Consider the following 23,354-nt stretch of genomic DNA (forward strand, 5'->3'; position numbering starts at 1 on the left):
GATTTGAAAGTATCTTCTCCTCTTATTGGTCCTTTTGGTCAGGTGCCAACCAGGTTATTTGAGCTTCTTAACCCTTTACAGGTAAAGGAGGGATTTTATGCTACTCTTAGCTGTATGTTTTTGGCAGCCAAGCCCCGGAGGGAGCTGGGCCCCCATTGTCCAGGCGAGGAACTGGCCACGGGGTCACAGAAGCAGTTGGAGCCCTGGTTCCCTGACCTGCGCTCGGGACCGACTGAATGGGAGGAGGGGCTCATAAGACGAGCTCGATCTTGCCTCAGCCTCCCCAGGGAAAGGGGCCCCGCCAAACAGGGCAGAGCGCAGGGTTCCCCTGAAGGTAGCATGCCAGCCCCAGGCTGTCCATCCAGCCCGCGTGGCTGGGGCCCCTGGGAAGCAGGATTCCCCCTTATCAGCTGCGACGCCCCTCCCAGCTGTGAGCTCCCTTGCGGCCCCCCATACCACCTCACCCACTGGCCTTGCTTGTCACACCCAGGGAACGTGAAGGGGAAGGGGCAGAAGAAGCTGCCCCCATCCCAGGAGGCAGCTGCAGTGGAGGTGGGGCCCAGGGCAGCCGTGGGGGCTGGTCCCAGCGAAGACCAGGGCGGGAGGAGCAGTGGCGAGGAGGACTCTGACAGCAGCAGCGATGAGGAGAGGTGAGCAAATGGGGGTTGCTGGCCCGCCCGGGGGGGGTAGCAGGGGGCCTGGGCCCCTGGACTCTATGCAGTGGGAGGGGTGTGCTGGGAGGGGGCTGCCCTTCCTGCCCAGTCCTGAGCACTGTCGCCTTGGGGGGCGCTGCATGAGCGGCAGTGACCGCTCCTCTCTTCCCCCACAGGGAGACGTCGCAGAAGGGAAGGAAGCGGGCGCTCGCTGAGCCAGGTGGCTTTGAGGTGGTGCCCATTGAGGACCCAGGTGAGTTGAGTGGGGGCTGTGTGCTGGGGCGTCTGCACCCCTGGACACCAGCATGGAGCTCAGGGCTAGGTGGTGGGCACAGGCCCAGCTGGCGAGAGGGGGCATAAGGCCAGGAGGTTTCTACTCCTGGGGAAATTCTGCCCCACTGCGCATGCGCAGAATTTATGTGCCCCACAGATTTCTTTGCTTCCCTGCAGAAAAATGACTTTCTGACAGGGAAGCAAAGGAAAGCACCAAGAGTGGTCATGTGACCCTGCCCAGCAGTATGTTTCGAGTGCCCAGGGCAGCCGGCAGAGAGGTAAATCACTGTGGGGTAGGGGGTGGGACTGGGGAAGACCTGGCTGGTGGCTCCTACCCTGCGCTGGGCTCAGCTGCTAGTCCCAGCTGGGCTGGGGAGGACGGGACTTCCTCTTCCCCTGCATGGCATTCGGGCTGTCAGAGCCTCCCCCAGCTGCAGGAAGTTCTGCAAACTCCCCCCACCGCCTGCGTGTCCTGCACCCGCTGCCCCTCAGCCGCTGGGGGACGGATCCATGTACAGGGAGTTGTTCCCCTATCCGCCCAACCGCTGTGCATCCAGACACCCCCCATACCCAGACCCTCCCGCTGAGTGTCACTCCCCCCCACACACTCAGGATCCCCTCCTGATGACCACCACTCCCCCTGCACCTGGTTCCCAGAGCCATCCAGACCCCCGTCCCGCTGAGCCCCAACCACCTTCACCTAGATCCCCGTGCAGAGTCCTGTTGCACCTAGAACCCCCAACAAACCCCTGTGCCTCCAGATCCCCCACTGAGATTGCCCCACACCTGGATCCCCCCACACTGAGCCCCTCCACAGTTGGATTCTGCTGGGCTGAGCCTGCCGGCCCACCCTGGCATGGAGGGGCAGGGCCCTGGGATGTTTCTGGGGCAGGCCTGGTTCTTGTGCTGCGTCAGGGTTGGGTGCTGCCTCACCGCTGAGTCCATGTCCCGGGGGGAGCTGCAGGGTGATCTGCCGCCTCTGCTCCCCACAGCCAGGCTGGAGCCTCCACATTTATGTGACAAATAAAACGTGCAGGATTGGTAGTGGTTTGGTGCACAATGCCTTCGGGAGTGACCAGTTTCGTATACGGAGACGCCAGGGGCGGGTGGGAGGGTTTGTAGCAGCCTGAGCCCTAACGTGCCCGTCTTCTCCCCCCAGTGAAGAGAGCCCGTATCCTGGATGCAGAGGGGCTCGCGCTGGGGTCTGTCATTGCCACCTCCAGGAAAGCCAAGCGGGACCTGATTGACAACTCCTTCAACAGGTACCGGGGGCAGCAGGCAGCGTGGGGCGGTGGCCGGGGCAGGCCCGGGGGGGGGGGTCAGCTGTGATTTTGAGGGGCCCAGCCCCCCTTGGTTTCTCACTCTTGGGGAGAGAACAGGGTGTGTTGCAGAAGGGGGGGATCCCTCATGTGACTCCTGCCCTGTGGGTGTGAGCTGTGTCCGACAGTCACTTCCCGTGGGGGTGGTGTCTCTTCTGTCCGTTAGCCCCAAGGAGGCGGGGAGGAGGGGCCAGGCCTGTGTCTGTCCCTGGGGTCTGCCCTCAACTGTCGGGCACCCCTCCCCCAGGTATGCCTTTAACGAGGAGGAGGGGGAGCTGCCCGAGTGGTTCCAGCAGGAAGAGCAGCAACACCGCCGGAAGCAGCTGCCTCTGGACCGGCAGACGGTGGAGGAATACCGGCAGCGCTGGCGCCAGATCAACGCCCGCCCCATCAAGAAGGTGGCAGAGGCCAAGGCCCGGAAGAAGCGGCGGGTAAGTGAGCCGCATGGCCAGCGTCCCTGGGCGGGTTTCCCATCCCCCACCCTCTACTCTGGCTGCCTGGCCGGGCCCCCCAGCCATCCCCTGACCTCTCCTGTTTCCCCCCAGCTGCTGAAGAAGATGGAGCAGATGAAGAAGAAGGCGGAGGCTGTGGTGAGCACAGTGGATATTTCGGAGCGTGAAAAGGTGGCCCAGCTGCGCAGGTGAGTTACGATGTCGGGATCTACGGCATGGGCAGGGGGTGGTCGGATCTCTCAGAACAACAGAAGCTGGGCCAGGCCGCCATACGGCCATGAGGCCAGGCAGGCTTCCAGAGTCGCATCAGGAGGGTCCCACCCCTGCCTTGGCCAGGCCCCCGCTGCTTGGGGCACCAATGCTAGGCAGTGGCGTAGAGCCGGGGGGGTTCTGAGAAGAGGGTCGTGCAGCCAGTGGTGTGGGAGAGCGGGGGGGCTGGCTGGACGGGGGCTGAAGAGGCAGCTGAGAACAAAGGTGGGGAGGTGGCAGGGGTCAGACAGGAAGGGGGTCCCCATATTTTTCTGAGGCTGCGGCCCCGGAGGGCGTGGCAGCTCCCAGGGCTGTGGAGACGCTCAGCCCAGTGCTGTTTGTGCCCAAGGAAGCGTGTGGAGTCCAGGGCTGGGAGTTGCTCCCAGCAGCTGTCACATTGACACCCTCTGGGCTGGCCAGGGCGGAGAGGGAGGGTCTCCGCTCTAACCTCTCTCCCCTCTCCTCTGGCAGCATCTACAAGAAGGCCGGCCTGGGGAAGGAGAGGCGGGAGGTCACCTACCTGGTAGCCAAGAAGGGGGTTGGCCGGCGTGTGCGGCGCCCCGCGGGGGTCAAGGGACACTTCAAGGTGGTGGACAGCCGCATGAAGAAGGACATGAGGGCTCAGAAAGGCAAAGAGAAGACGAGACGGCGCCGCAAGTGAGGACTCTGCCCCCGAGGGCTGGGCACGGCCGGCACCTGGCACCATGCGCCAGGCTGGGGTGGCTGGACAGCCCATGTGTCGGCCCTGGCCCCGACTCCGAGTGACTCCGAACAACCTGACCCTGTTCTGAGCCACCGGCTCCTAAGCCAGAGGAGGAGGGAGTTGCTCTGGATCATAAGAGGTCATTTCCTGTTGACCATGGAGCCACTTCCTGTCTGCAGCCTCGCTGGAACCGGCCCTGCCAGCCTCAGCTTTGTGGCGCCACTGCCCTTCCCAGGCTTGCTGTGCGGCAGACGACTGGTTAGCCCTGGTCATGTGGCTTCTGTGTTGCCCGCCCAGAATTGTGATGAGACTCCCCAGTGAGACGGCCACACTCTGTACACCCGCCTGCCAACCGCACGCCACTGTGTGCGTGTCCCAGTCTCCCAGAGAGCAGGGCCAGGAGGTGACAGTTGCTTTCAGCCAGGTGTCCTGGGCTGGGCCAACCCCTGTGCAGTCCGCGGCCTGGCCCAGAGCAGGGGCTTCCTGCACTGGTTGTAGACGGCGCCGGGGTTCGCTGGGAAAGCAGGAGCTAAAGCTGGGCAGGGGGAGGCGTCACTTTCTCTGGGATTTTCTCATCTCCGCTGTCTGGTCTCCGGGGGGCAGCGGCTCTCCTGGCTTGCTCTGAAATTAAACCCTGTTCTCTGGGCCTCTTTGCTGTTTCCTACGGCTTTGCTAGCCTGCCGCCAGGTTAGCTCTGGGGCTGGGTGTCTCTTTCGGCCTCCTGGCAGCAGGACGCTGGGGCTCCTGTCACAGCTCGCTAAAGCAGGTGCAGCTGCCAGCATCAGATGGGGCAGCTCCCCAAATGTGCTGTGGCCTCTCCCCTTGGGGCTCTCTCTCAGCCCTGCCCATCTCAATAGGGGAAAGGGAGCTGAGCTGGGGACTTGAGAGAGAGAGGCCAGTGGGGTGCTATTGGGGAGGTTGGGAGGCCTGGGACAGAGGCCAGAACCCAGGCTTTGTCCTGCACCTGGCGTGGCACTGTTGCCAAGTGTGGGGGGAAGGGCAGAGCTCTTTCTCTCCTGCTCCAGCCAGAGGCATCAGTGTGGAGTTGAGGGCAGGGCGGGAGGGATGGTCTTGGGCTCTGTTTTGGTGTGTCTTCACTGAAACGACTCTGCTTCGTTCTCTCCCCCAGCCTCTTGGCAGGTCCAGACTGGGACACCAGCTCAGTGATGTGGGCCATGTCTTAAAGCGCATGGACATGAGGGTCCCTGCCCAGCTCTTAGGACCCTGCACTGTGAGCTCCTGGGAGGCTGCAGCAGGCTTGTAGCTGGGTGTGCAAGCACTGTGGCGCAGCCACCATTAAATCAGGCATTTCCCAAGTACCTGACTGCAACTAATGGCTTTAACATGGCTTTGTGGGTGGAGCTTCCTGATTTCTTTTGTTTAAAAAAGCCCCTCATTGGAACCCTACTGGCCCTCTACATAGGTCAGCAGCAGGGTTGGAACCTTTAGACCAGCTGCACAGACCTGTCACTTCAGCCAGCGGAGTAGCTGATGGCAGTAGAAGGCTATCCTCCATGTAGACCACTCACTAGAGGGCAGAAATGAGACTTCCCCCTTCACCAGGGGGTTTCACAGCTGTTTGCCGACAGCAATGGAAAATGGAGACCGAGGGCGGTCAGGGTTCCATTCCAGGTTCTGGGGGGAGTGTTCTCTAGTGGTTCTAGATCTGTCCCCTCTGATTTCTGCTACCGCCTGTCCCTACGCCTTCCTCACTTTTCTGTGTCCCTGGTCACAGTTTCCTTCTCTTCCACACTGCCTGGGCTCCAGCAGCAGAAGTGTTGAGATCACAGTAGACACATTGCAGGTGCCCAGCCACCACTGTGGTCTCTGGGGGCTGGAATGAGAAGTCCTACTCCACCACTGGCACATGCTCAGTCATTCTGTGGGTTGGTGCACACAGTCAGGCTGGCGGTAAGAGCCGGGAGAGCAGGGAGCATGCTCAGGGCAGGGGCAATCTTGGGAGAACTTAGCTGTAAAACACTGACAAGTCTCTACAGAGCATGTGCAAACTGAATGTTTTTTAGAGACTCAGAACTCGGCCAAATTTTTACATGGGGGTCAACGTCCCTGCTCCAAACCCAGAGCTCAGCAAAACACTGACACGAATCTTTAACAAGGGCAAGTCACTATGTTTTTCCAAAATAGCTGAGCCATGTTACATGACACCAGACCATAAATAAATAGACTATGTGGCAGACACGGCTGGAACCCAGTTATTCTGGCACAGTTACAAACAGCTGCACCCAGGGCCTTAGAATGGGATCTGTCAGGCTCCTGGCACCAGCCCGGCCTCTGGTTTGCGAAATGTGTCTCAGGCAGCGAGCAGAGCCTGGGCTGAAGAGGAGTCCATGGCTCCTGGTGGCCTAGAGAGGCTGAGCACGGGCCCAGCACTCCGTGGTAGCTGATGTTCTGGGCTGTGCAAAGGATCAGCCACTCTAGACAGATGCTGATTGGGTCCCACCGGCCCTTGGGCTTCCCCATGGCTGCCTGCAGTGCTTTAGTTCGTGTTTACTCACACCCTGTTTGGTGCAGTTCTGTGCACGACCCTTGATCGTTGCTCCCTTGTGCCCCTTACCCTGGCTCCATGGGCACCGCTTGTCAGTCACTCCAGCGGCAGATTGTTGAGCGGTCGAGTTTGAGGCCCAAAGGGTCCATCTGCTCAGCTAGTCTCACCTGCTGTCTAGCACAGGTCCCTGAGCAGCACCTGGAATCAGCCCAAACTCAGTCCTCAGCAGATGAACCTTGTGTGTGGCAGTGGTGGGACTGAGGTGGCATCACTGCCTGAGGCCCCTGCAATGGCAGGGAATTAAGTGAGCTGTAGCCACATGAGCTGTCTGATGCTGGAGGTGGAAAAGTCCCTGAGGCTGCGCTTGACTTGAGGCCAGTCGGGTGCCTAGGACTGAGGGGTGGCCTCACCTGCCTAGTGATGCTGACACCCTGTGATCGCAGCTGTGTATTCCTGCCTGGCCTTGTCCCAGGGAACAGGCATCCGCTCACTGCAGGAAGCTGCACAGAGCATCCAGCTGCCAGGGCCTTGCACTGGGGCCCTCAGCGTTCAGTAAAAGAAATACATCCCCCACCAGATGCTGTAAGGACAGAGGGGGCAGTTGTCCCAGGCTGGGTCCTGCACCTTCCCCCGGGGGCTCCAGAGCAGCTGGAGTGAAGATGTTTGGGAACATTGCACTAGTGGCCCTAGGTGACTTGTAAAATTCTGACCGTGAGAGCCCCCAGGAAGCTGGCACAGCACCAGGGGAGCCTCTTCTTCCCCCAGATCAGCGCCAGCTGCTGCATGGCACTGTGACGCAGTAGGGAGGGGGGTGGATTGACTTGGGAATGTCATTTAGTTTTACTGGGACTGTCTGTCTACATGGGGGATGGGAGAGCAGGGGATGACTTTAGGTGAGGGATGGTACCTGAGCCTGTAACCTGAGCCAGGAAGGGGGTTGGGGCGAGTGGACACCTTTGCCTGGGAAACTGGACAAAGGGAGAGGGGGAGAGAGCCGACTGGAGAGGTTTTTTGTTTTCAGTTTGGGGCTGGCTGGGAAGAGGCAGGGAACCCCAAGTTCTAAGACCCTTGCCCTTGAGAGGGACCTGGCTAAGGGGTCCTGGTTGTACCTACAAGCCCTGCTTGAGACTGTGTTCCTGTCCAATAAACCTGTTTTACAGGCTGGCTGAGAGTCATGGTGAATCGCAGGAAGGAGGGGTGCAGGGCCCTGACTCCCGCACACTCCGTGACAACTGGTGGCAGTGGTGGGATCTACTGCACCCCGTGGACAGCACTTCCTGCAATAAGGGACTGGGGAGCAGTAAAATGAAGGGGGATTGATGGGGACCAGGCATGCTGAAGAGTCAGCGAGGGACGGTTTCAGGGGGGCGATTAAGCCCTGGGAGTGTGTGACCAGTGAGTAGGACTTTTGCAGTAACAGGGTCCCCCGGGGGGATCGCAGCGAGTGGTCCCAGGGGCGGAGGAGTCTGCAGCTCGACCCTGGCAGAGAGGCGGTGACCTCGAGAAGGACTGGCACACTAGGGGTCCCCCTGGGAACTGTGGGGAGCTGTGAGCACACAGGCCGGTGAGTGGCCAGCAGGAAGATGTATGCCAAGCGGCTTAAGAGCGACCTGGTGGAGCTGTGCAAGCAGAGGCGGCTGCGCATTGGGAGGCTCACCCAAGAACAGCTCATTGCCCGGCTGGAGGCGGAAGATCGCGCGAATGAACTGATCCCTGTCTCTGAGGGAAGCAGCCTGGCAGATGCAGTGCAGGCACCAGTGTCTGTCCCAGCTGGGAGTGGTCAGCCGGCTGCTGAGGGCTTCCCGAGACCCCTCCTTCCTATGCCTAGGGGAAGGGTGGGGAGGAGCCCAGCAAATACCAAGGGCACCGTGACCCCCCTCCCCGGCCAGCAGGGGACCCTCCCAGTGAAGTTTGGCATCCGTGGAGCGGAAGAGGCTGGAATGGGAAAAAGAGCTAAAACTGAGAGAGCTGGAAGATCACGAAAAACAGAGACAGCATGAACTGGAGGAAAAAGAGAGACAGAGGCAGCATGAACTGGAGCTGGCCAGGCTGAGGGGCAACAAGCCCCCGGCTGTGGTGAGTGAAGGGGGACCCAGGAGGACTGCACGGAGCTTTGATAAGCGCTTCCTGGCCCAGCGTAAGGAGGGGGAGGACATGGATGACTTCCTGGATGCCTTTGAGACAGCCTGGGAGCTGCACCAGGTTGATCCCGCGGACAGGCTCCGGGTTCTCACCCCTTTATTGGACCCCAAAGCCGTCGCATTGTACCACCAACTGGAAGGGGCGAAGAAAGGGGACTATAAACTATTCTAAAACCGCTCTGCTACGCGAGTTTGGGCTGACTCCTGAGATGTACTGGGAAAGGTTCCGGAGCTAGCGTAAAACCCCTGAGGCTGGCTGGGCCTGGAGTCACAGCCCCCCTGAGCCCTGTCTCTGGTAGCACCCTCCCTGCTGTGTAATCACTTCCCAGCAGCACCTCTGGACCAGGCAAACCTGGTTGGCAGCCGACCCCCTGCTTGGGACTGTGTTCCTGTCAGCTAATAAACCTTCTGTTTTGCTGGCTGGCTGAGAGTCACGGTGAATCGCAGGAAGGTGGGGGGGTGCAGGGCCCTGACTCCCCCACACTCCATGACTGGCACCTAATCACAATCTCCTTAAACATGGGCTCAAGCCAGGACCTCCACAAATGACTTCAAGGGGGAGGAAAATGCTGGCACTGCCTGCTGTGGACCCACAGGAATGTCACTGGGGCCTGGCCAGTAATTGTGCCCCTCACAACCCATTTCACACTCACAGCCATCCCCCCTGCCCCCAAATGAGCACAGCAAAAAAACTGCTTCACAAACAGGTTTCACTTTGCACCAGTTGTAATGTGCCAGGAGGGGCGGGGACATTTCCAGCTGAAGAAGGTGCTAAGAATCTGTGTCGTGGCCACGGGCAGATCCTTCCAGCCCAGGGCCAGGGGATGTGGTGGCTGGGATGGGGAGCAGCAGCTGTCCATGCCCCAAGATCCTGGGGTGTCTCGCTACCAGCGCGATGCTCTCAGGAGCGGGCTTGGCGGCAGGGGCTTCAGTGGGAATTTCCCTCAGTGTCGGGGGCTTTAAATAAACACAAACATCCCCTGAGACAGGGATCAAACTCTCCCTGACTTCTCCCAGGCCCCACAAAGACACAACTGGCCTTGTTACTGCACAAAGTGCCCCATCTAGACCCTACTCCATGCAGGCCCTCCCCTGCATGGTAAAGGTGCGGGTGCCCATGGCTCTGAGCCCTGAGTCAGTGGGTGATGGAGGAGGGGGGAGTCCAAGGGCAGCACAGGGCCTGGTGTCTAGCGCATCCCTGGCGGAGCAGCCCCCCCCGGAGCCACGTGTTCACTCGCTGCTGCTTTGCTTTCCAGCCTGACCGACTGATGAGTCACATATGTTGCTCATATCTATTCCAGTTAGGTGTGCGCGTGCCGCGTGCACGGATGTCAGAAACTTTTACCCTAGCAGCTACCCATCGGGCCGGCTGTGGAGCCCCCTGGAGTGGCACTGAAATGGTGATCTATATAAGCCCCTGCCAGCCCAACCCCCCTTCAATTCCTTCTTGCCGACAGCGGGGAAGGTGGGGAGTGGGGGAGGATGGAATAGATATGAGCAACACACCTCGAAGAATAACAGTTACAAAAAGGTAAGTAACTGTTTTTTCTTCTTCGAATGATTGCTCACATCAATTCCAGTTAGGTGACTCCCAAGCCTTACCTCGGAGGTGGGGTCGGAGTCAAGGAACCGCAGATTGAAGAATCGCTCTGCCAAAGGTTGCATCATCCCGAGAGTGCTGGATGATGGCACAGTGGGACGTGAAGGTGTGAACCGAGGCCAACGTGGCAGCCCTGCAGATTTCCTGGAGAGGAATGTGTGCCAGGAAGGCAGCGGATGACGCTTGAGCTCTCGTGGCGTGAGCCGTGACAGCAGGCGGAGGGACATTTGCCAGGTTATAGCAAGCACGAATATACCTGGTGATCCATGAAGATATTCGTTGAGAGGAAACCGGGGCACCTTTCATCCGCTCCGCAACGGTGACAAACAACTGGGTTGTTTTACGGAAGTGCTTTGTCCGATCTATATAAAAGGAGAGTGCCCTTCTAACGTTGAGAGAATGAAGGCGTTGTTCACGTATGTCAGCATGTGGTTTCGGGTAGAAAACCGGTAGAAAGATATCCTGGCTAACGTGGAAGCGGGACACCACTTTTGGTAGGAAGGCCAGGTGAGGTCTTAGTTGGACTTTATCTTTATGAAAGATGGTATAGGGCAGCTCACAGGTGAGAGCGTGTAGTTCTGAGACCCGTCGAGCGGAAGTGATGGCCACTAGGAAGGCAACCTTCCAGGAGAGATATAGAAGAGAACAGGTGGCCAGTGGCTCGAAAGGAGGACCCATAAGGCAGGAGAGGACCAAGTTGAGGTCCCATGCAGGCACGGGTGGCTTCGTTGGAGGATGGATTTTCTCCAGGCCTTTGAGAAAACGCCGCACGACCGGATGTGCAAACACTGAACGCCCCGCCGCACCTGGGTGGAACGCAGAAATGGCCGCAAGGTGGACCTTAAGGGATGCAAAGGCTAGGTGCTGGTCCTTTAAGGACATCAGGTAATCCAAAATGCACTAAATGGAAGCGTGGAGCGGGGGCACTGCTGCTGAGCGCACCAGCTGGAAAACCTCTTCCACTTAGCCTCGTAGATAAGCCTAGTCGATGGCTTGCGACTTTCCAGAAGCATCCACCTTACCGAGTCCGAACAGGCGCGTTCAGCCTGATTCAGCCACGAATCCTCCAGATCGTGAGGTGGAGCGACTGGAGGTCTGGGAGTAGGAGACGACCGTGGTTCTGGGATATGAGGTCGGGGTCGAGGGGAAGATGTAGGGGAGCCTGAATTAACAGGTCCAGCAGGGTCAGATACCAACACTGTCGCGACCAGACAGGGACTACCAGCATGACATCTGCCTTGTCCCGGCGGACCTTGAGGAGCACCTTGTGAACCAGTGGGAATGGTGGGAATGCATTTAGCAACTGGCCCGACCACGTGATCTGAAAGGCCTCTGCTAAAGAGCCCAGGCTGTGACTCCGGAAGGAGCAGAAAACTGGACACTTTCTGTTGATCCGCGAAGCGAACAAGTCGATTCGGGGAAAGCCCCAGGTGTGGAAAATGGAATGGATGATATCTGGGCGTATGGACCATTCATGAGTCAGAAAACGCCTGCTCAGAGTATCAGCCAGGACGTTCTGGACACCCGGAATGGAACTGGATAGAATATCCCGTCTCCACCGTGCGGAGGACCCAACGGTCCAAGGTAATATGGGACCAGGCATGTCCGGTTATAGGAGTAACCACATTAGCCTCTGCTCTTCCCACTCCCAACACCCACCCCAGAGGGCTGGAAGAGAACCTGTCCTGCTGCTGTGGGAGGAGGGGCAGCTCAGTGCAGAGAGAGACAAAGAGAATGGCCTAGAACCAGGTAGGTTCCCGTTGTATGTGGGCAGGGGCAGGAGGGATCCTGTTTACCCCCTTCCCACCCCTGCTGCGCTTGCAATTTGCCCCTGACCCCTCCCTTGCTCCAGAGACCAACCCTAGCTCCTGCCCCACTGTGCTTTTACCCCCAGCCCCTTTTACAATTATTCCCCAGGGGATGCCCACAAATATGTTTGGCGCCAGGCCCACAAAAAGTTAATCCGGCCCTGGCGGGCCCAAGCATCTCGGTGCGGAGCGCCCTCCAGCGGTACCGGCTCCAGCGCCACGAAGATCCTGCACTCCTCTCGGGACCGGCGATCTCTCGGGCCCCAAAAACGCCCACCTTGGCACCGCTCCCATTCCCCAGTTGCTGCCAAGAAGTAAGCTGTGGGAGGACCTTCTCATAGAATCAAGACAGTTGTCACGGGCCTGATGGTGCTAGACCCTGGCCAGACCTCTGATCAAGTCACCATGCCTCGATCTCTTCAGCCCACCCCTCCATATGAGATGGTGCAAGTAGAAGAGATCATTCTTCCTTCCATGCCAGACACCTTCGAGGCGGCGAGAGGCCTCATAGAGATGATGGCTCCGGTGCCTCCGACCCCGACACCAGCCCCAATTCGGGTCCCGGTGCCATCCAAGGGCAAGCCAGCGATGTTCGGGCTGTCAGCCCCTGGACCAGCATCTCATTCCTGCTCGGAGTCTCAGCGCTGTTCTGAGTCCCGGCACCGCCCCAGGTCTCGGTCTGACTCATGGCACCGATATGATTCGTGGCGCTGGTCCCGCGGTCTCGAACCTTGGAGCTGCTCACACTCGAGGTCGTTTTCGACTATGCGTACATGGTCCTGCTCGAGGTCCAGGTCCCGATCTGTGACCTTGCGGCACCGCTCGGACCGACGAGCTGCGGATTCCTGATCCCTGGGTCAGCGATCGCCACAGCGGCATCGCTCGCAGTCGCGGCACCACTCACCATCGCGGCACCGTTCTGCAGTACGGCACCGCTCTCCGGCTCGACTCCGCTCCCGGTCGTGGCACCACTCGCCAGTTCGGCACCGCTCGCCAGCTCGGCACCACTCCACGTCACGGCACCGCTCAACATCATGGCACCGCTCGCGGTCACAATCAGCCTCACGGCGCCGATCACCGCGTGACCTGCATCTGCCAAGAGACTCGGTGTCTGCGTTGATCCACTCCCGCACCGCTCCCCCTTGGCCGTCACGATCCTGATCCCCTTCTGGCAGGTTAGAGAGAGCATCAGGGGTCTCGGACATCCCTCATTCTGGCCCAGGGAGCCTCGGACAAGTTCCACCAGCCCACTGGCAGCGGGCTGAGCAGAGCCATCAGTGGGCCGGCTCCTGACAGCCGGGGTCCCAGCCGCCAGCCCCGCTCAGCCCGCTGGCGGTCTGGGGTTCTGGCTGCCAGCCCCTTGCCAGTTGGTGTCCCAGCCACCAGGAGGCTGAACGGATCCGGCGGCCGGGACCCCGGCTGGCAGGAGCCAGTGGACAGAACCCTAGACTGGCAGTGGGCTGAGCAGCGCCAGCAGTGGGCCGGCTCCTGCCAGCCGGGCTCCCAGCCGCCAGCCCCGCTCAGCCCGCTGCTGGTCTGGGGTCCCGGCCACCGGCCCTGCTCAGCCCGCTGACGATCTGGGGTTCCAGCTGCCGGCCCCTTGCCAGCCAGGGTCTCGGCCACCGGCCCCGCTCAGCTTCCTGCTGGCCTGGGTGAACGGCAGGAGGCTGAGCGGAGTCACCGGCTGGGACCCCGGCTGCCGGCTGAGTGAACAGAACCCCGGGCCGGCAGCAGGCTCAGCGGTGGCCGGGACCCGCAGCCTGCCATTAAAAAAGAAATCAGCTCCCGTGCCACCTTTGGCAGCGTGCCGTAGGTTGAGGACCCCTGTTCTAGTGTATACTGTACTTTAAGGTAATTTTCACTATATGCAATTTTCCTCTTACACGGTGACTTTAGAACCTAACCCCCGTGTAAGATGCAGGAGTCAGGGCAGGGACCTGGGTGTGTGTGAGGGGGGTGCAGGTTTCAGGGCAGGGGCTGGGGGGCGTGAGGAGGGGATGCAGGGGTCAGGGCTGGGGGCTGGGTGTGTGTGAGGGGGTGAGTTTGTCTGGGAGTTCGCCTGGGGAGAGCTCACTGAGGCTTTCATCTGCAGGTTTCTCTGAGTAGTTGCTGCAACAGCTGAGGAAGCTCTTAGAAGGAAGGTGATATGGATGGTGAGCGCTCAGCTCTTGTGACCTGCACAGGATGTGCCATGTTTGTCTTTCTTCCACAGGACAGAAGCGACTTTGTCTGTACAAAGTGCAAGCTGGTCTCCATATTGGAAGAGAAGGTTCGAGGTCTGGAGAAACGAGTATCGACTCTGCATTGCATAAGGGAAAATGAAGATTTCCTGGACAGATGTCAGGAGATGCTTCTACGGCCGCAATGTTCTGAAGATTCAGATCAGGCGCAGCAGGGACAGAAGGATGGTGAAGAGGTTTGGCAGCATGTGACCTCCAGAAGGAGAAAGAGGAGCGTCCATGTACCAGCAATGGAGATACAGGTGAGCAACCGTTTCCATGTTCTCTCTACAGGTACTAATGTGGAGAGTGGACTAGATGATACAGCTGAGTGGACTAGATGATACAGCTAAGAGAAGGGAGCAGAAGGAGACTCCACTGATTGGAAGGCAAAAGATGCACTGTCCTCGGGATGGGGGTTCCACGACCACCATTCCCAAGAGGAGGAGGAGGGTGGTGGTGGTCGGGGACTCCCTCCTCAGGGGGACTGAGTCATCTATCTGCCGCCCCAACTGGGAAAACCGAGAAGTGTGCTGCTTGCCAGGAGCTAGGATACACGATGTGACGGAGAGACTGCCGAGACTCATCAAGCCCTCGGATCGCTACCCCTTCCTGCTTCTCCACGTGGGCACCAAAGATACTGCCAAGAATGACCTTGAGCGGATCACTGCAGACTACGTGGCTCTGGGAAGAAGGATAAAGGAGTTTGAGGCGCAAGTGGTTTTTCTCGTCCATCCTCCCTGTGCAAGTAAAAGGCCTGGGTAGAGACTGTTGAATCATGGAAGTCAACGAATGGCTACGCAGGTGGTGTCGGAGAGAAGGCTTTGGATTCTTCGACCCTGGGTGTTCCAAGGAGTGCTAGGCAGAGACGGGCTCCACCTAACGAAGAGAGGGAAGAGCATCTTCGCAAGCAGGCTGGCTAACCTAGTGAGGAGGGCTTTAAACTAGGTTCACCGGGGGAAGGAGACCAAAGACCTGAGGTAAGTGGGGAAATAAGATCCTGGGAGGAAGCACGAGCAGGAGAGCGCAAGAGGGGAGGACTCCTGTCTCATACTGAGAAAGCGGGACGATCGATGAGTTATCTTAAGTGCCTATACACAAATGCAAGAAGCCTGGGAAACAAGCAGGGAGAACTGGAAGTCCTGGCACAGTCAGGGAACTATGATGCGATTGGAATAACAGAGACTTGGTGGGATAACTCACATGACTGGAGTACTGTCATGGATGGATATAAACTGTTCAGGAAGGACAGGCAGGGCAGAAAAGGTGGGGGAGTTGCATTGTATGTAAGAGAGGAGTATGACTGCTCAGAGCTCCGGTATGAAACTGCAGAAAAACCTGAGTCTCTGGATAAAGTTGAGAAGTGTGAGCAACAAGGGTGATGTCGTGGTTGGAGTCTGCTATAGACCACCAGACCAGGGGGATGAGGTGGACGAGGCTTTCTTCTGGCAACTAGCAGAAGTTGCTAGATCGCAGGCCCTGGTTCTCATGGGAGAGTTTAATCACCCTGATATCTGCTGGGAGAGCAATACAGCGGTGCACAGACAATCCGGGAAGATTTTGGAAAGTGTAGGGGACAATTTCCTAGTGCAAGTGCTGGAGGAACCAACTAGGGGCAGAGCTTTTCTTGACCTGCTGCTCACAAACAGGGAAAACTTAGTAGGGGAAGTAGAAGTGGATGGGAACCTGGGAGGCAGTGACCATGAGATGGTCAAGTTCAGGATCCTGACACAAGGAAGAAAGGAGAGCAGCAGAATACGGACCCTGGACTTCAGAAAAGCAGACATTGACTCCCTCAGGGAACAGATGGGCAGGATCCCCTGGGAGAATAACATGAAGGGCAAAGGGGTCCAGGAGAGCTGGCTGTATTTTAAAGAATCCTTATTGCGGTTGCAGGAACAAACCATCCCGATGTGTAGAAATAATAGTAAATATGGCAGGCGACCAGCTTGGCTTAACATTGAAATCCTTGCTGATCTTAAACGCAAAAAAGATGCTTACAAGAAGTGGAAGATTGGACAAATGACCAGGGAGGAGTATAAAAATATTGCTCAGGCGTGCAGGAGTGAAATCAGGAAGGCCAAATCACACTTGGAGTTGCAGCTAGCAAGAGATGTTAAGAGTAACAAGAAGGGTTTCTTCAGGTATGTTAGCAACAAGAAGAAAGTCAAGGAAAGTGTGGGCCCCTTACTGAATGAGGGAGGCAACCTAGTGACCGAGGATGTGGAAAAAGCTCATGTACTCAATGATTTTTTTGCCTCTGTCTTCATGAACAAGGTCAGCTCCCAGACTGCTGCACTGGGCAGCACAGTATGGGGAGAAGGTGACCAGCCCTATGTGGAGAAAGAAGTGGTTCGGGACTATTTAGAAAAACTGATGTGCACAAGTCCATGGGGCATCTGAGGGTGCTAAAGGAGTTGGCGGGTGAGATTGCAGAGCCATTGGCCATTATTTTTGAAAACTCATGGCGATCGGGGGAGGTCCCGGACGACTGGAAAAAGGCTAATGTAGTGCCCATCTTTAAAAAAGGGAAGAAGGGGGATCCAGGGAACTACAGGCCAGTCAGCCTCACCTCAGTTCCTGGAAAAATCATGGAGCAGGTCCTCAAGGAATCAATTCTGAAACACTTAGAGGAAAGGAAAGTGCAAAAGTGAATAGTGTTAAATGTATCAGGTGGCACGATACTGCATCTGATGTTACTTTGGTTAAAGAAAGTTTTGTAAGGGAAAGAGAGAGATTGCCTGGCAGAAGTATAAATCTTCTAGCCTTGGCCAAATTTTTGGTGAGTGTGGCTCTGGCTAAAATCCACTTTGAATGGGAAAATTTGAAGGGCGATAAAAGAACATAACATAAGAATGGCGATACTGGGTCAGACCAAAGGTCCATCCAGCCCAGTATCCTGTCTACTGACAGTGGCCAATGCCAGGTGTCCCAAAGGGAGTGAACCTAACAGGAAATGATCAAGTGATCTCTCTCCTGCCATCCATCTCCACCCTCTGACAAATAGAGGCTAGGGACACCGTTCCTTACCCATCCTGGCTAATAGCCATTAATGGACTTAACCTTCATGAATTTATCCAGTTCTCTTTTAAACCCTGTTATAGTCCTAGCATTCACAACCTCCTCAGGCAAGGAGTTCCACAGGTTGACCATGCGCTGCGTGAAGAAGAACTTCCTTTTATTTGTTTTAAACCTGCCGCCCATTAATTTCATTTGGTGACCCCTAGTTCTTGTATTATGGGAATAAGTAAATAACTTTTCCTTATCCACTTTCTCCACATCACTCATGATTTTATGCACCTCCATCATATCCCCCCTTAGTCTCCTCTTTTCCAACCTGAAGAATCCTAGCCTCCTTAATCTCTCCTCATATGGGACCCGTTCCAAACCCCTAATCATTTTAGTTGCCCTTCTCTGAACCTTTTCTAATGCCAGTGTAACTTTTCTGAGATGAGGAGACCACATCTGTACGCAGTATTCAAGATGTGGGCGTACCATGGATTCATATAAGGACAATAAGATATTCTCCGTCTTATTCTCTATCCCTTTTTTAAGGATTCCTAACATCCCAGTTGCTTTTTTGACTGCTATATAATGGTTGCTATTAGAAATTTGCTACTCACTGATATTTTGATAGGTAATAACATTATAGCTATGTTTAAACAGGTTAATATTCTAACTAGGTCCCAGGCAAAGTATGGATGCAACTCCTCTGCTTTATCTGGTGTCAGCGAGGAGAACTGTGAATGGAGGAAGGATTCCCTCAAGCCATTGGTTGTTGAGAGTAGCAACTTGCCAGCTGAGGGAAATGCCCTCAAACATTTGCCTCTTAGTAGCAGCAGCTTGCCTGCTGGGAAATTTGTTCCAACTGCTGACTGCTCACCTGAAAAATTGTGGTAATGTCCATCTGACTTCACTCTACATCCCACAGAGGAAGGTGACTTGGAAGGAATTTCAGAAAGGGAATATGGGAAAAGGAATTTTGTAGGATATAGGCAGCCCTGTAATCCTTTGGTTTTGCCTAGCCAACATTTTGGGGAAGTAATGTGGTTAGCACATGAATATCCTCATGTTGGTCCCTTGTGGGAAAATGCCCATGAGAGAGGGGCTGATTCAACCTCTGTCCACCCAGGCAGGCAACCTGTAACTCAGGCACAAAGGCGGGACTGTGTAGCTGACCTTTCTGGGGGGAAGCAGTCACACAGCTAGCTCTCCGGGGACACAAGGAAGGGTGACAGACAAGCCTCCACTCCAAATCCCAGTTTTGACATGCTGGTGGAAATTGACTGCATCTCTTTAATACAGAACCCAGTCTTTGAGTCTGCAAGGACTATGGATTTAAAACCAAAGAGCCAGCAGGCTGAGCATGCAAAGAGTCAGCTGTGTGTCTGTGATAATGCAAATTACTTTGCTGATGGGGGGAGGAAGCTTCCCCCTCGTGGATAACACAAAGGAAGTGGCTGAGAGGTGCTGTCAGAAACATTCACAGCTTCAGCAGGTAGAATCTCTTAACCAAGGGAGCTCAAGTCACAACCCTCCAGAAAAGGCTGCAGGGTGGGAGGACTCAGACCTGAGGGGGAGGGCCACAAGTTAACCCCAAGAGGGAAGTGGGGTTTTTGCATCTGCACAGCCCATAATGGGCCTGTCATTATGCAGGATTCCTTTGCCTCCTTACCTTACTGGACCCTGAAATACCAAATCCCCAAAGATATGATTGAATTAAAAGCCTGTGCTAAGGGGAACAGTGAAGTAAAGGAAAAGCCAGCGGCTAATTATGTGCAAAGATTCAGGAAGGATATTGAACAAACAAACCCACCGACTGTCTAAACAGAGGGTGTGTTATACGATGAAAAGGCTTGTAAAGGCTCAGTTGTGATAGAAAACCTGATTGTAATGTCAGAAGTACAAAGTGCACAAGTTTTAGAAAGAATCCTTGGAAATAATACGAGGTAATTATGAACACACAGTATGTTATGGACTCTTATAGCGATGCTGCTTCACAGCTAATACTTGTAAGCAGACTTAGAGCTTGTTACAGCAGAGAAACCATAATAAACCTGGTCTGCTGTGTGGAAGGGGAAACTGAGGAATGTCACCTCATTGCTTTCATGGCTGGATGCCAAGATAATTACACTCTGGAAAACATTGAAATCTACATTACGTTATCACCAGTTGAAAGGGCAGAAATATTATCAGTGCTGCAAAGTTACAAACAGATGTTTTCCAGCAAACCAGAGTTGACACACTTACTAACTCATGAGATCACTAAACTGGGTCACAAGGTGTTAAATGGGTTACAAACACTTGCTAGAGCATTTGTAAATGACTTGGCTATTTTCAGTAGCGCCAGGCAAGATTTCTGCTTGATCAAAGCCCCAGCAGACCCTCAGCAGCAGCTTCTGGCTTTCTAGCACCAGTTTAGCAGCAGCTCCTGGTTTGGACAGAGCTCCATAAAGCAAGCTCAGCTCCTCTCCAAAATGGAGCCCACCTCATGCTCTTCCTGCATTGATCCCTAGAAGTCTCTCTGCCTCTTTCCCAAGGCATCATGGGAGGTGTAATCTCCAAGGCTGATCCCAATTAAGTTCAGAGGCTGATCTAGTAAAGGGTGCCTACATATGTATCCCCAAAACTGAGTTCTTGAAGGTATGTAAGCCAGGTCACTAGAAAGTGATAAACAGGTTCTGTTCAGACAAGGGATAGGAGACACTTACCTTCCTGGCTCTCCATTGTGTGTTTTACAATGGAAGTCTATTTACATATGGCATCACCAGCTAATCAACTTTGCAAAATCAGGAAGAGATCACAAAATCTACAGGAAGGAGTGGACAACAAGATGGTGTTTGGTTTATATCTAAGGTTAAAGAATTAGTTTGGTATGTCAGGAGAATGCCAAGAGAGACAAAATATCTTTCACATAGGAAGTAAACTGACCATGGACTTGCTTCATGAATGAAAGATCACAGTTGACTGTAATACGCTGGAGGGATTTTGAGTGAGGTTTTGCTCTTATGACATAATTGTCTCGGTAGTTAAATTTGGGTTAAGGGAGTTGCTACCTTATTTTATAGATAACCCTTTGTTTCCAATGTTTCTCTTTGCAACCATTTGAATCTCTATTCTTTGTTAAATAAACGTGAACTTAAATAAATACATTAATTAATTAATGGAGATATCCTATCTCCTAGAACTGGAAGGAACCTTTAAAGGTCGTCCTTCACTAGCAGGACTTGCTTTCTCTGTAAACCAATCTAAGTGCTGTGTGTTAAGTGGAGCTATGTTCTATAGCGTAGCTTGTAAGCGGTGGTGTTCTGTGCCTTTGGGGGACAGAGGATCTGGGAATACTGTGAGTGTCCAGTGGATCAGGAGCTGGACACTAGAGATGGACACTCAGAAGCCTCAGGGGTTGGCGTGTGCCTATTGCTAACCTGCAAAGGGACAGCTGAGCTGGCCTCTGGCAGGCACACACAAGGCTTCCTCACACTAAGGGCAGGTGGTAACAAGGTGCCTCACAGCCCTGGTACCCCTGAGAAGCGCCAGAGTTTCTAGAACAGCTACTCCATGGTCTGGTTCAGGATTTAAAATGTAGCAGTGTTGCATTTTTTTTAACTAGAAGTGCTAAGTAAAGGTAAAATCAAAGGGATATAAGAGGAAGTACCTTTGGGACGGTCTTTGTCCCCTGGCTTTGGGGGTTGCTGAAGTTCTGGCACTGGAGTTAAACCATCTAACAAGAGAAGCAAATGAAAAGAGAGATTATTGGAATGCAATTAATTCAATTTACTTTCTGAGTTGATAGAGACCTATTGATTCACCTTCCAATGCAAGTGAATAGGAACAAAGTGGGAATGAGGAAAGGTCAGTCTGGTTCCTCTTTAAGATAATACTCGAACAAGTGCTATGGGGTTGCTGGGAGTAGAATTCTCAACTCCTAATCTCATGGGACCCAATCCAAATAAAGAAATACTATTATTAATTATTATTATTATTATTGTTCCACTCAACACTGTCCCCACAGTGGAATTTCCCAGGAACAAAGATAAATCAGGCTCCAGGAGCCCCACTGCATCGTAGATCAGAATTATGGGCACAGCAGCTTCCCGCAGCTGCCATTGACCCGGCAGCTGTGAACGGCGGTACCTGCGGACACTCAGGTAAAGCATCTCGTGGCCCGCCAGGGGTTTACCCTGAACAAGCCGTGGCCCAAGGTTGAGAACCTCTGCTGTAAGTAATGCTGCTGAAGTCAATTGTATGTCAGTATGTTAAGTTAAACATGTGCTTAAGCACTGCAATGTTGCCAAACCAAAGCATTTACAAATTGAGTCAGGCCCCTCAAAAATCATAATTGTCTCTCTTAAAAACATGAGATTAAAAAAAAACATTTTAATTGGCCTTTTTTGAGCATTTATTGTTTATACTTTGTAGTTTTTCTTTGCAATCATGAGAACCCACTGTGCAGTCTTCTCTGTGTTCAGATTCAGTAAAAAACCCTCAAATGTGCCCTGCTGTATTGTATATGCACCAAAGAGATGAGTCACCTATTACCACAGATGCCTTAAGATACGGAGTTGTTTGAAGTGTTATCTATACCAAAGAACTGTACTTTATATTTTAAACAAAATTGAGTCATATAATCACATGACTCAAGAAGCAAGGGCTTTACGAAAACACAAAATATTGTATGATTAATGGTACAATTACAAGACTTTGCAGCACTAGTTCAGTTCTGAACTGGAATCACTGTGTGTAAAGTCAAGCACCTGCAAGTCTTTGGAGGCATAATTGGAGCCAGGAAGTGGAGTCAGAAAATGATGAGTGAAACCTGGCTCTGAATTAAAGATTGACAGGTTAAAATCTGGGCGATTTCTGTTCTCTTCTGTCATTTCTAATAATGCTCCTGCTTTGGCTGGGAAATGTTCTCTCTTACACTTTTTGGGGTAGGACCATCCCTGCCTCTCTGTGCAGTGTAGAGGGTGGAGCACAGTGTCAGTGTAACTCACTAGTGAATGTGTGTTACACGTCTCACCTCTCTGCCTGCTCTCTCAGACTGTTACAGCTCCATTTTATGAAGCTTTGGCAGTTTGTGCTTTTAGCACTAGAGGTCCACGGGTTGGTCCCCAGTATGTTAGCCAAGATGGCGGCCGTCACCTCAGCACAAAGCAAACATTCACTCATCAAGAGGTTCTGGACACCCAAAAGAAATCTTGACTCAAGACTTGTGAATCTGACCCACACACTTGCTGGCTTGTGAAAGAGAGAAATGATCAACTTGGTCACGTCTGAAATAGCCAACACCTCGTTCAGAGAATTAACCTTCCCTTCCCTTCCTCCTTCAAACACAGAATAGTTCGACCAGCACTGAAGACACCCACCCTGGATACATTTGTTCTAGCCAGCCAGTGCCCACTATCCTCTCCATTGGTAGATTCTTACCAGCCTTTGCTGCATCGATGAGTCTCTCCGATAGATCCCTCAGGTTGATGGCTTTCAGCACCTCCATGACTATCTTCTGATCATAGGCTTTCCTATAGTAGTAGATCCTCTCATTGGTGACATCCACAGGCGTTGCTGTTTCCAGTATGTCCCAGAAAGCTGAGTTATAACCACCTTCTACTTTGATTGTATTCAGTGTGAACTTGAACGCCGAGACCCCTTCTGCCCCAGATCTTCCAGGGTTTCCAGCATATGATATTCCACTGCCTCCTCAGACATTACCTGAGCTGACTCCTGGAGCAGAAAGAAATCAGGAATCTGCACCTGCATACAGACAGCCCAAAATGCTTTCTCCTGGAAACTAGCACCTTTCTCTAATGCGCTCACAACTCAAAGCAACCCTCCCCCACCCCCATTCTCCACGATCATATCCACAAACCTGAGAAGTTCACTTAAATCTCAAAGCAACCCCCCCACACCAAGGACTTATCCAATTCCATCTCTGTTCTGCTGGAATTTACCTGCGCTGTGCTTGTGTGACTGGAGAGAGAGAATGGAAATTGCAAACACAGCGATGATACTTATGCAGATCTATGAGAATAAAATCTAGAAGAAGAGAAGGGATGGGGGAGTGAGATTGCCACTGGGAATTCGTTAAAGAAGCTGCATTGCACATTGTGCTGCAGTCCAGACTTTGAACTGTGCACGCACGTTAATCTTGCTTATCTTCACGTTGTTTTGGAAGGAGAAATGACTGCCTAGGAGAAGTGAAAAGTGAAACTGTTTCAACTGCTGTGCTTATCACCTGCTGCTTGATTGCCAGCCTTGTCTCTATAGTTGTCTGTTTTCCCCACTCCACCCCCTACTCATGGCATGCTTCTGCTGTGCTGGTCTGCAAAGCCATTACCCTCTTTTCTCATTCAGATCCTTCCCCAAAACCCACATCTCCTGCAATCCCTGTAAGAAACTGGTCAATCGGGGTGAAGTTGGCTGTTTGTCTGGCC

The 23,354-nt window shown here is 54.1% G+C and overlaps 3 protein-coding genes and 1 long non-coding RNA gene across 12 annotated transcripts in view; 2 read left to right on the top strand and 2 right to left on the bottom strand.

The window, feature by feature from the left end:
• The window catches only part of FTSJ3 (FtsJ RNA 2'-O-methyltransferase 3), a gene marked incomplete at its 5' end in the record, with an annotated part of 24,327 nt that extends 19,775 nt beyond the window's left edge, over positions 1-4,552 (top strand). Inside the window, 6 exon segments of the mRNA XM_034755683.1 lie at positions 491-650; positions 830-906; positions 2,086-2,188; positions 2,493-2,676; positions 2,791-2,885; positions 3,418-4,552. Coding sequence (XP_034611574.1) covers positions 491-650; positions 830-906; positions 2,086-2,188; positions 2,493-2,676; positions 2,791-2,885; positions 3,418-3,607 — 809 coding nt within the window. The 3' untranslated portion in view covers positions 3,608-4,552.
• The window catches only part of LOC117869139 (alpha-2-macroglobulin-like protein 1), a 777,004-nt gene that overhangs the window by 267,156 nt on the left and 486,494 nt on the right, over positions 1-23,354 (bottom strand). The gene's annotated exons all lie outside the window — the stretch shown is intronic.
• The window catches only part of LOC117869140 (alpha-2-macroglobulin-like protein 1), a 582,774-nt gene that overhangs the window by 109,063 nt on the left and 450,357 nt on the right, over positions 1-23,354 (top strand). The gene's annotated exons all lie outside the window — the stretch shown is intronic.
• On the bottom strand, positions 20,571-23,044 carry LOC117869151. Its single transcript, XR_004643781.1, has 3 exons — positions 22,872-23,044; positions 22,351-22,644; positions 20,571-20,644 (listed from the first exon to the last, which is right to left on the bottom strand). It is a non-coding gene; the product is annotated as an uncharacterized LOC117869151 (long non-coding RNA).

The sequence above is a fragment of the Trachemys scripta genome, chromosome 23, assembly GCF_013100865.1.
Source record: "Trachemys scripta elegans isolate TJP31775 chromosome 23, CAS_Tse_1.0, whole genome shotgun sequence".
Classification (NCBI taxonomy): domain Eukaryota; kingdom Metazoa; phylum Chordata; order Testudines; family Emydidae; genus Trachemys; species Trachemys scripta.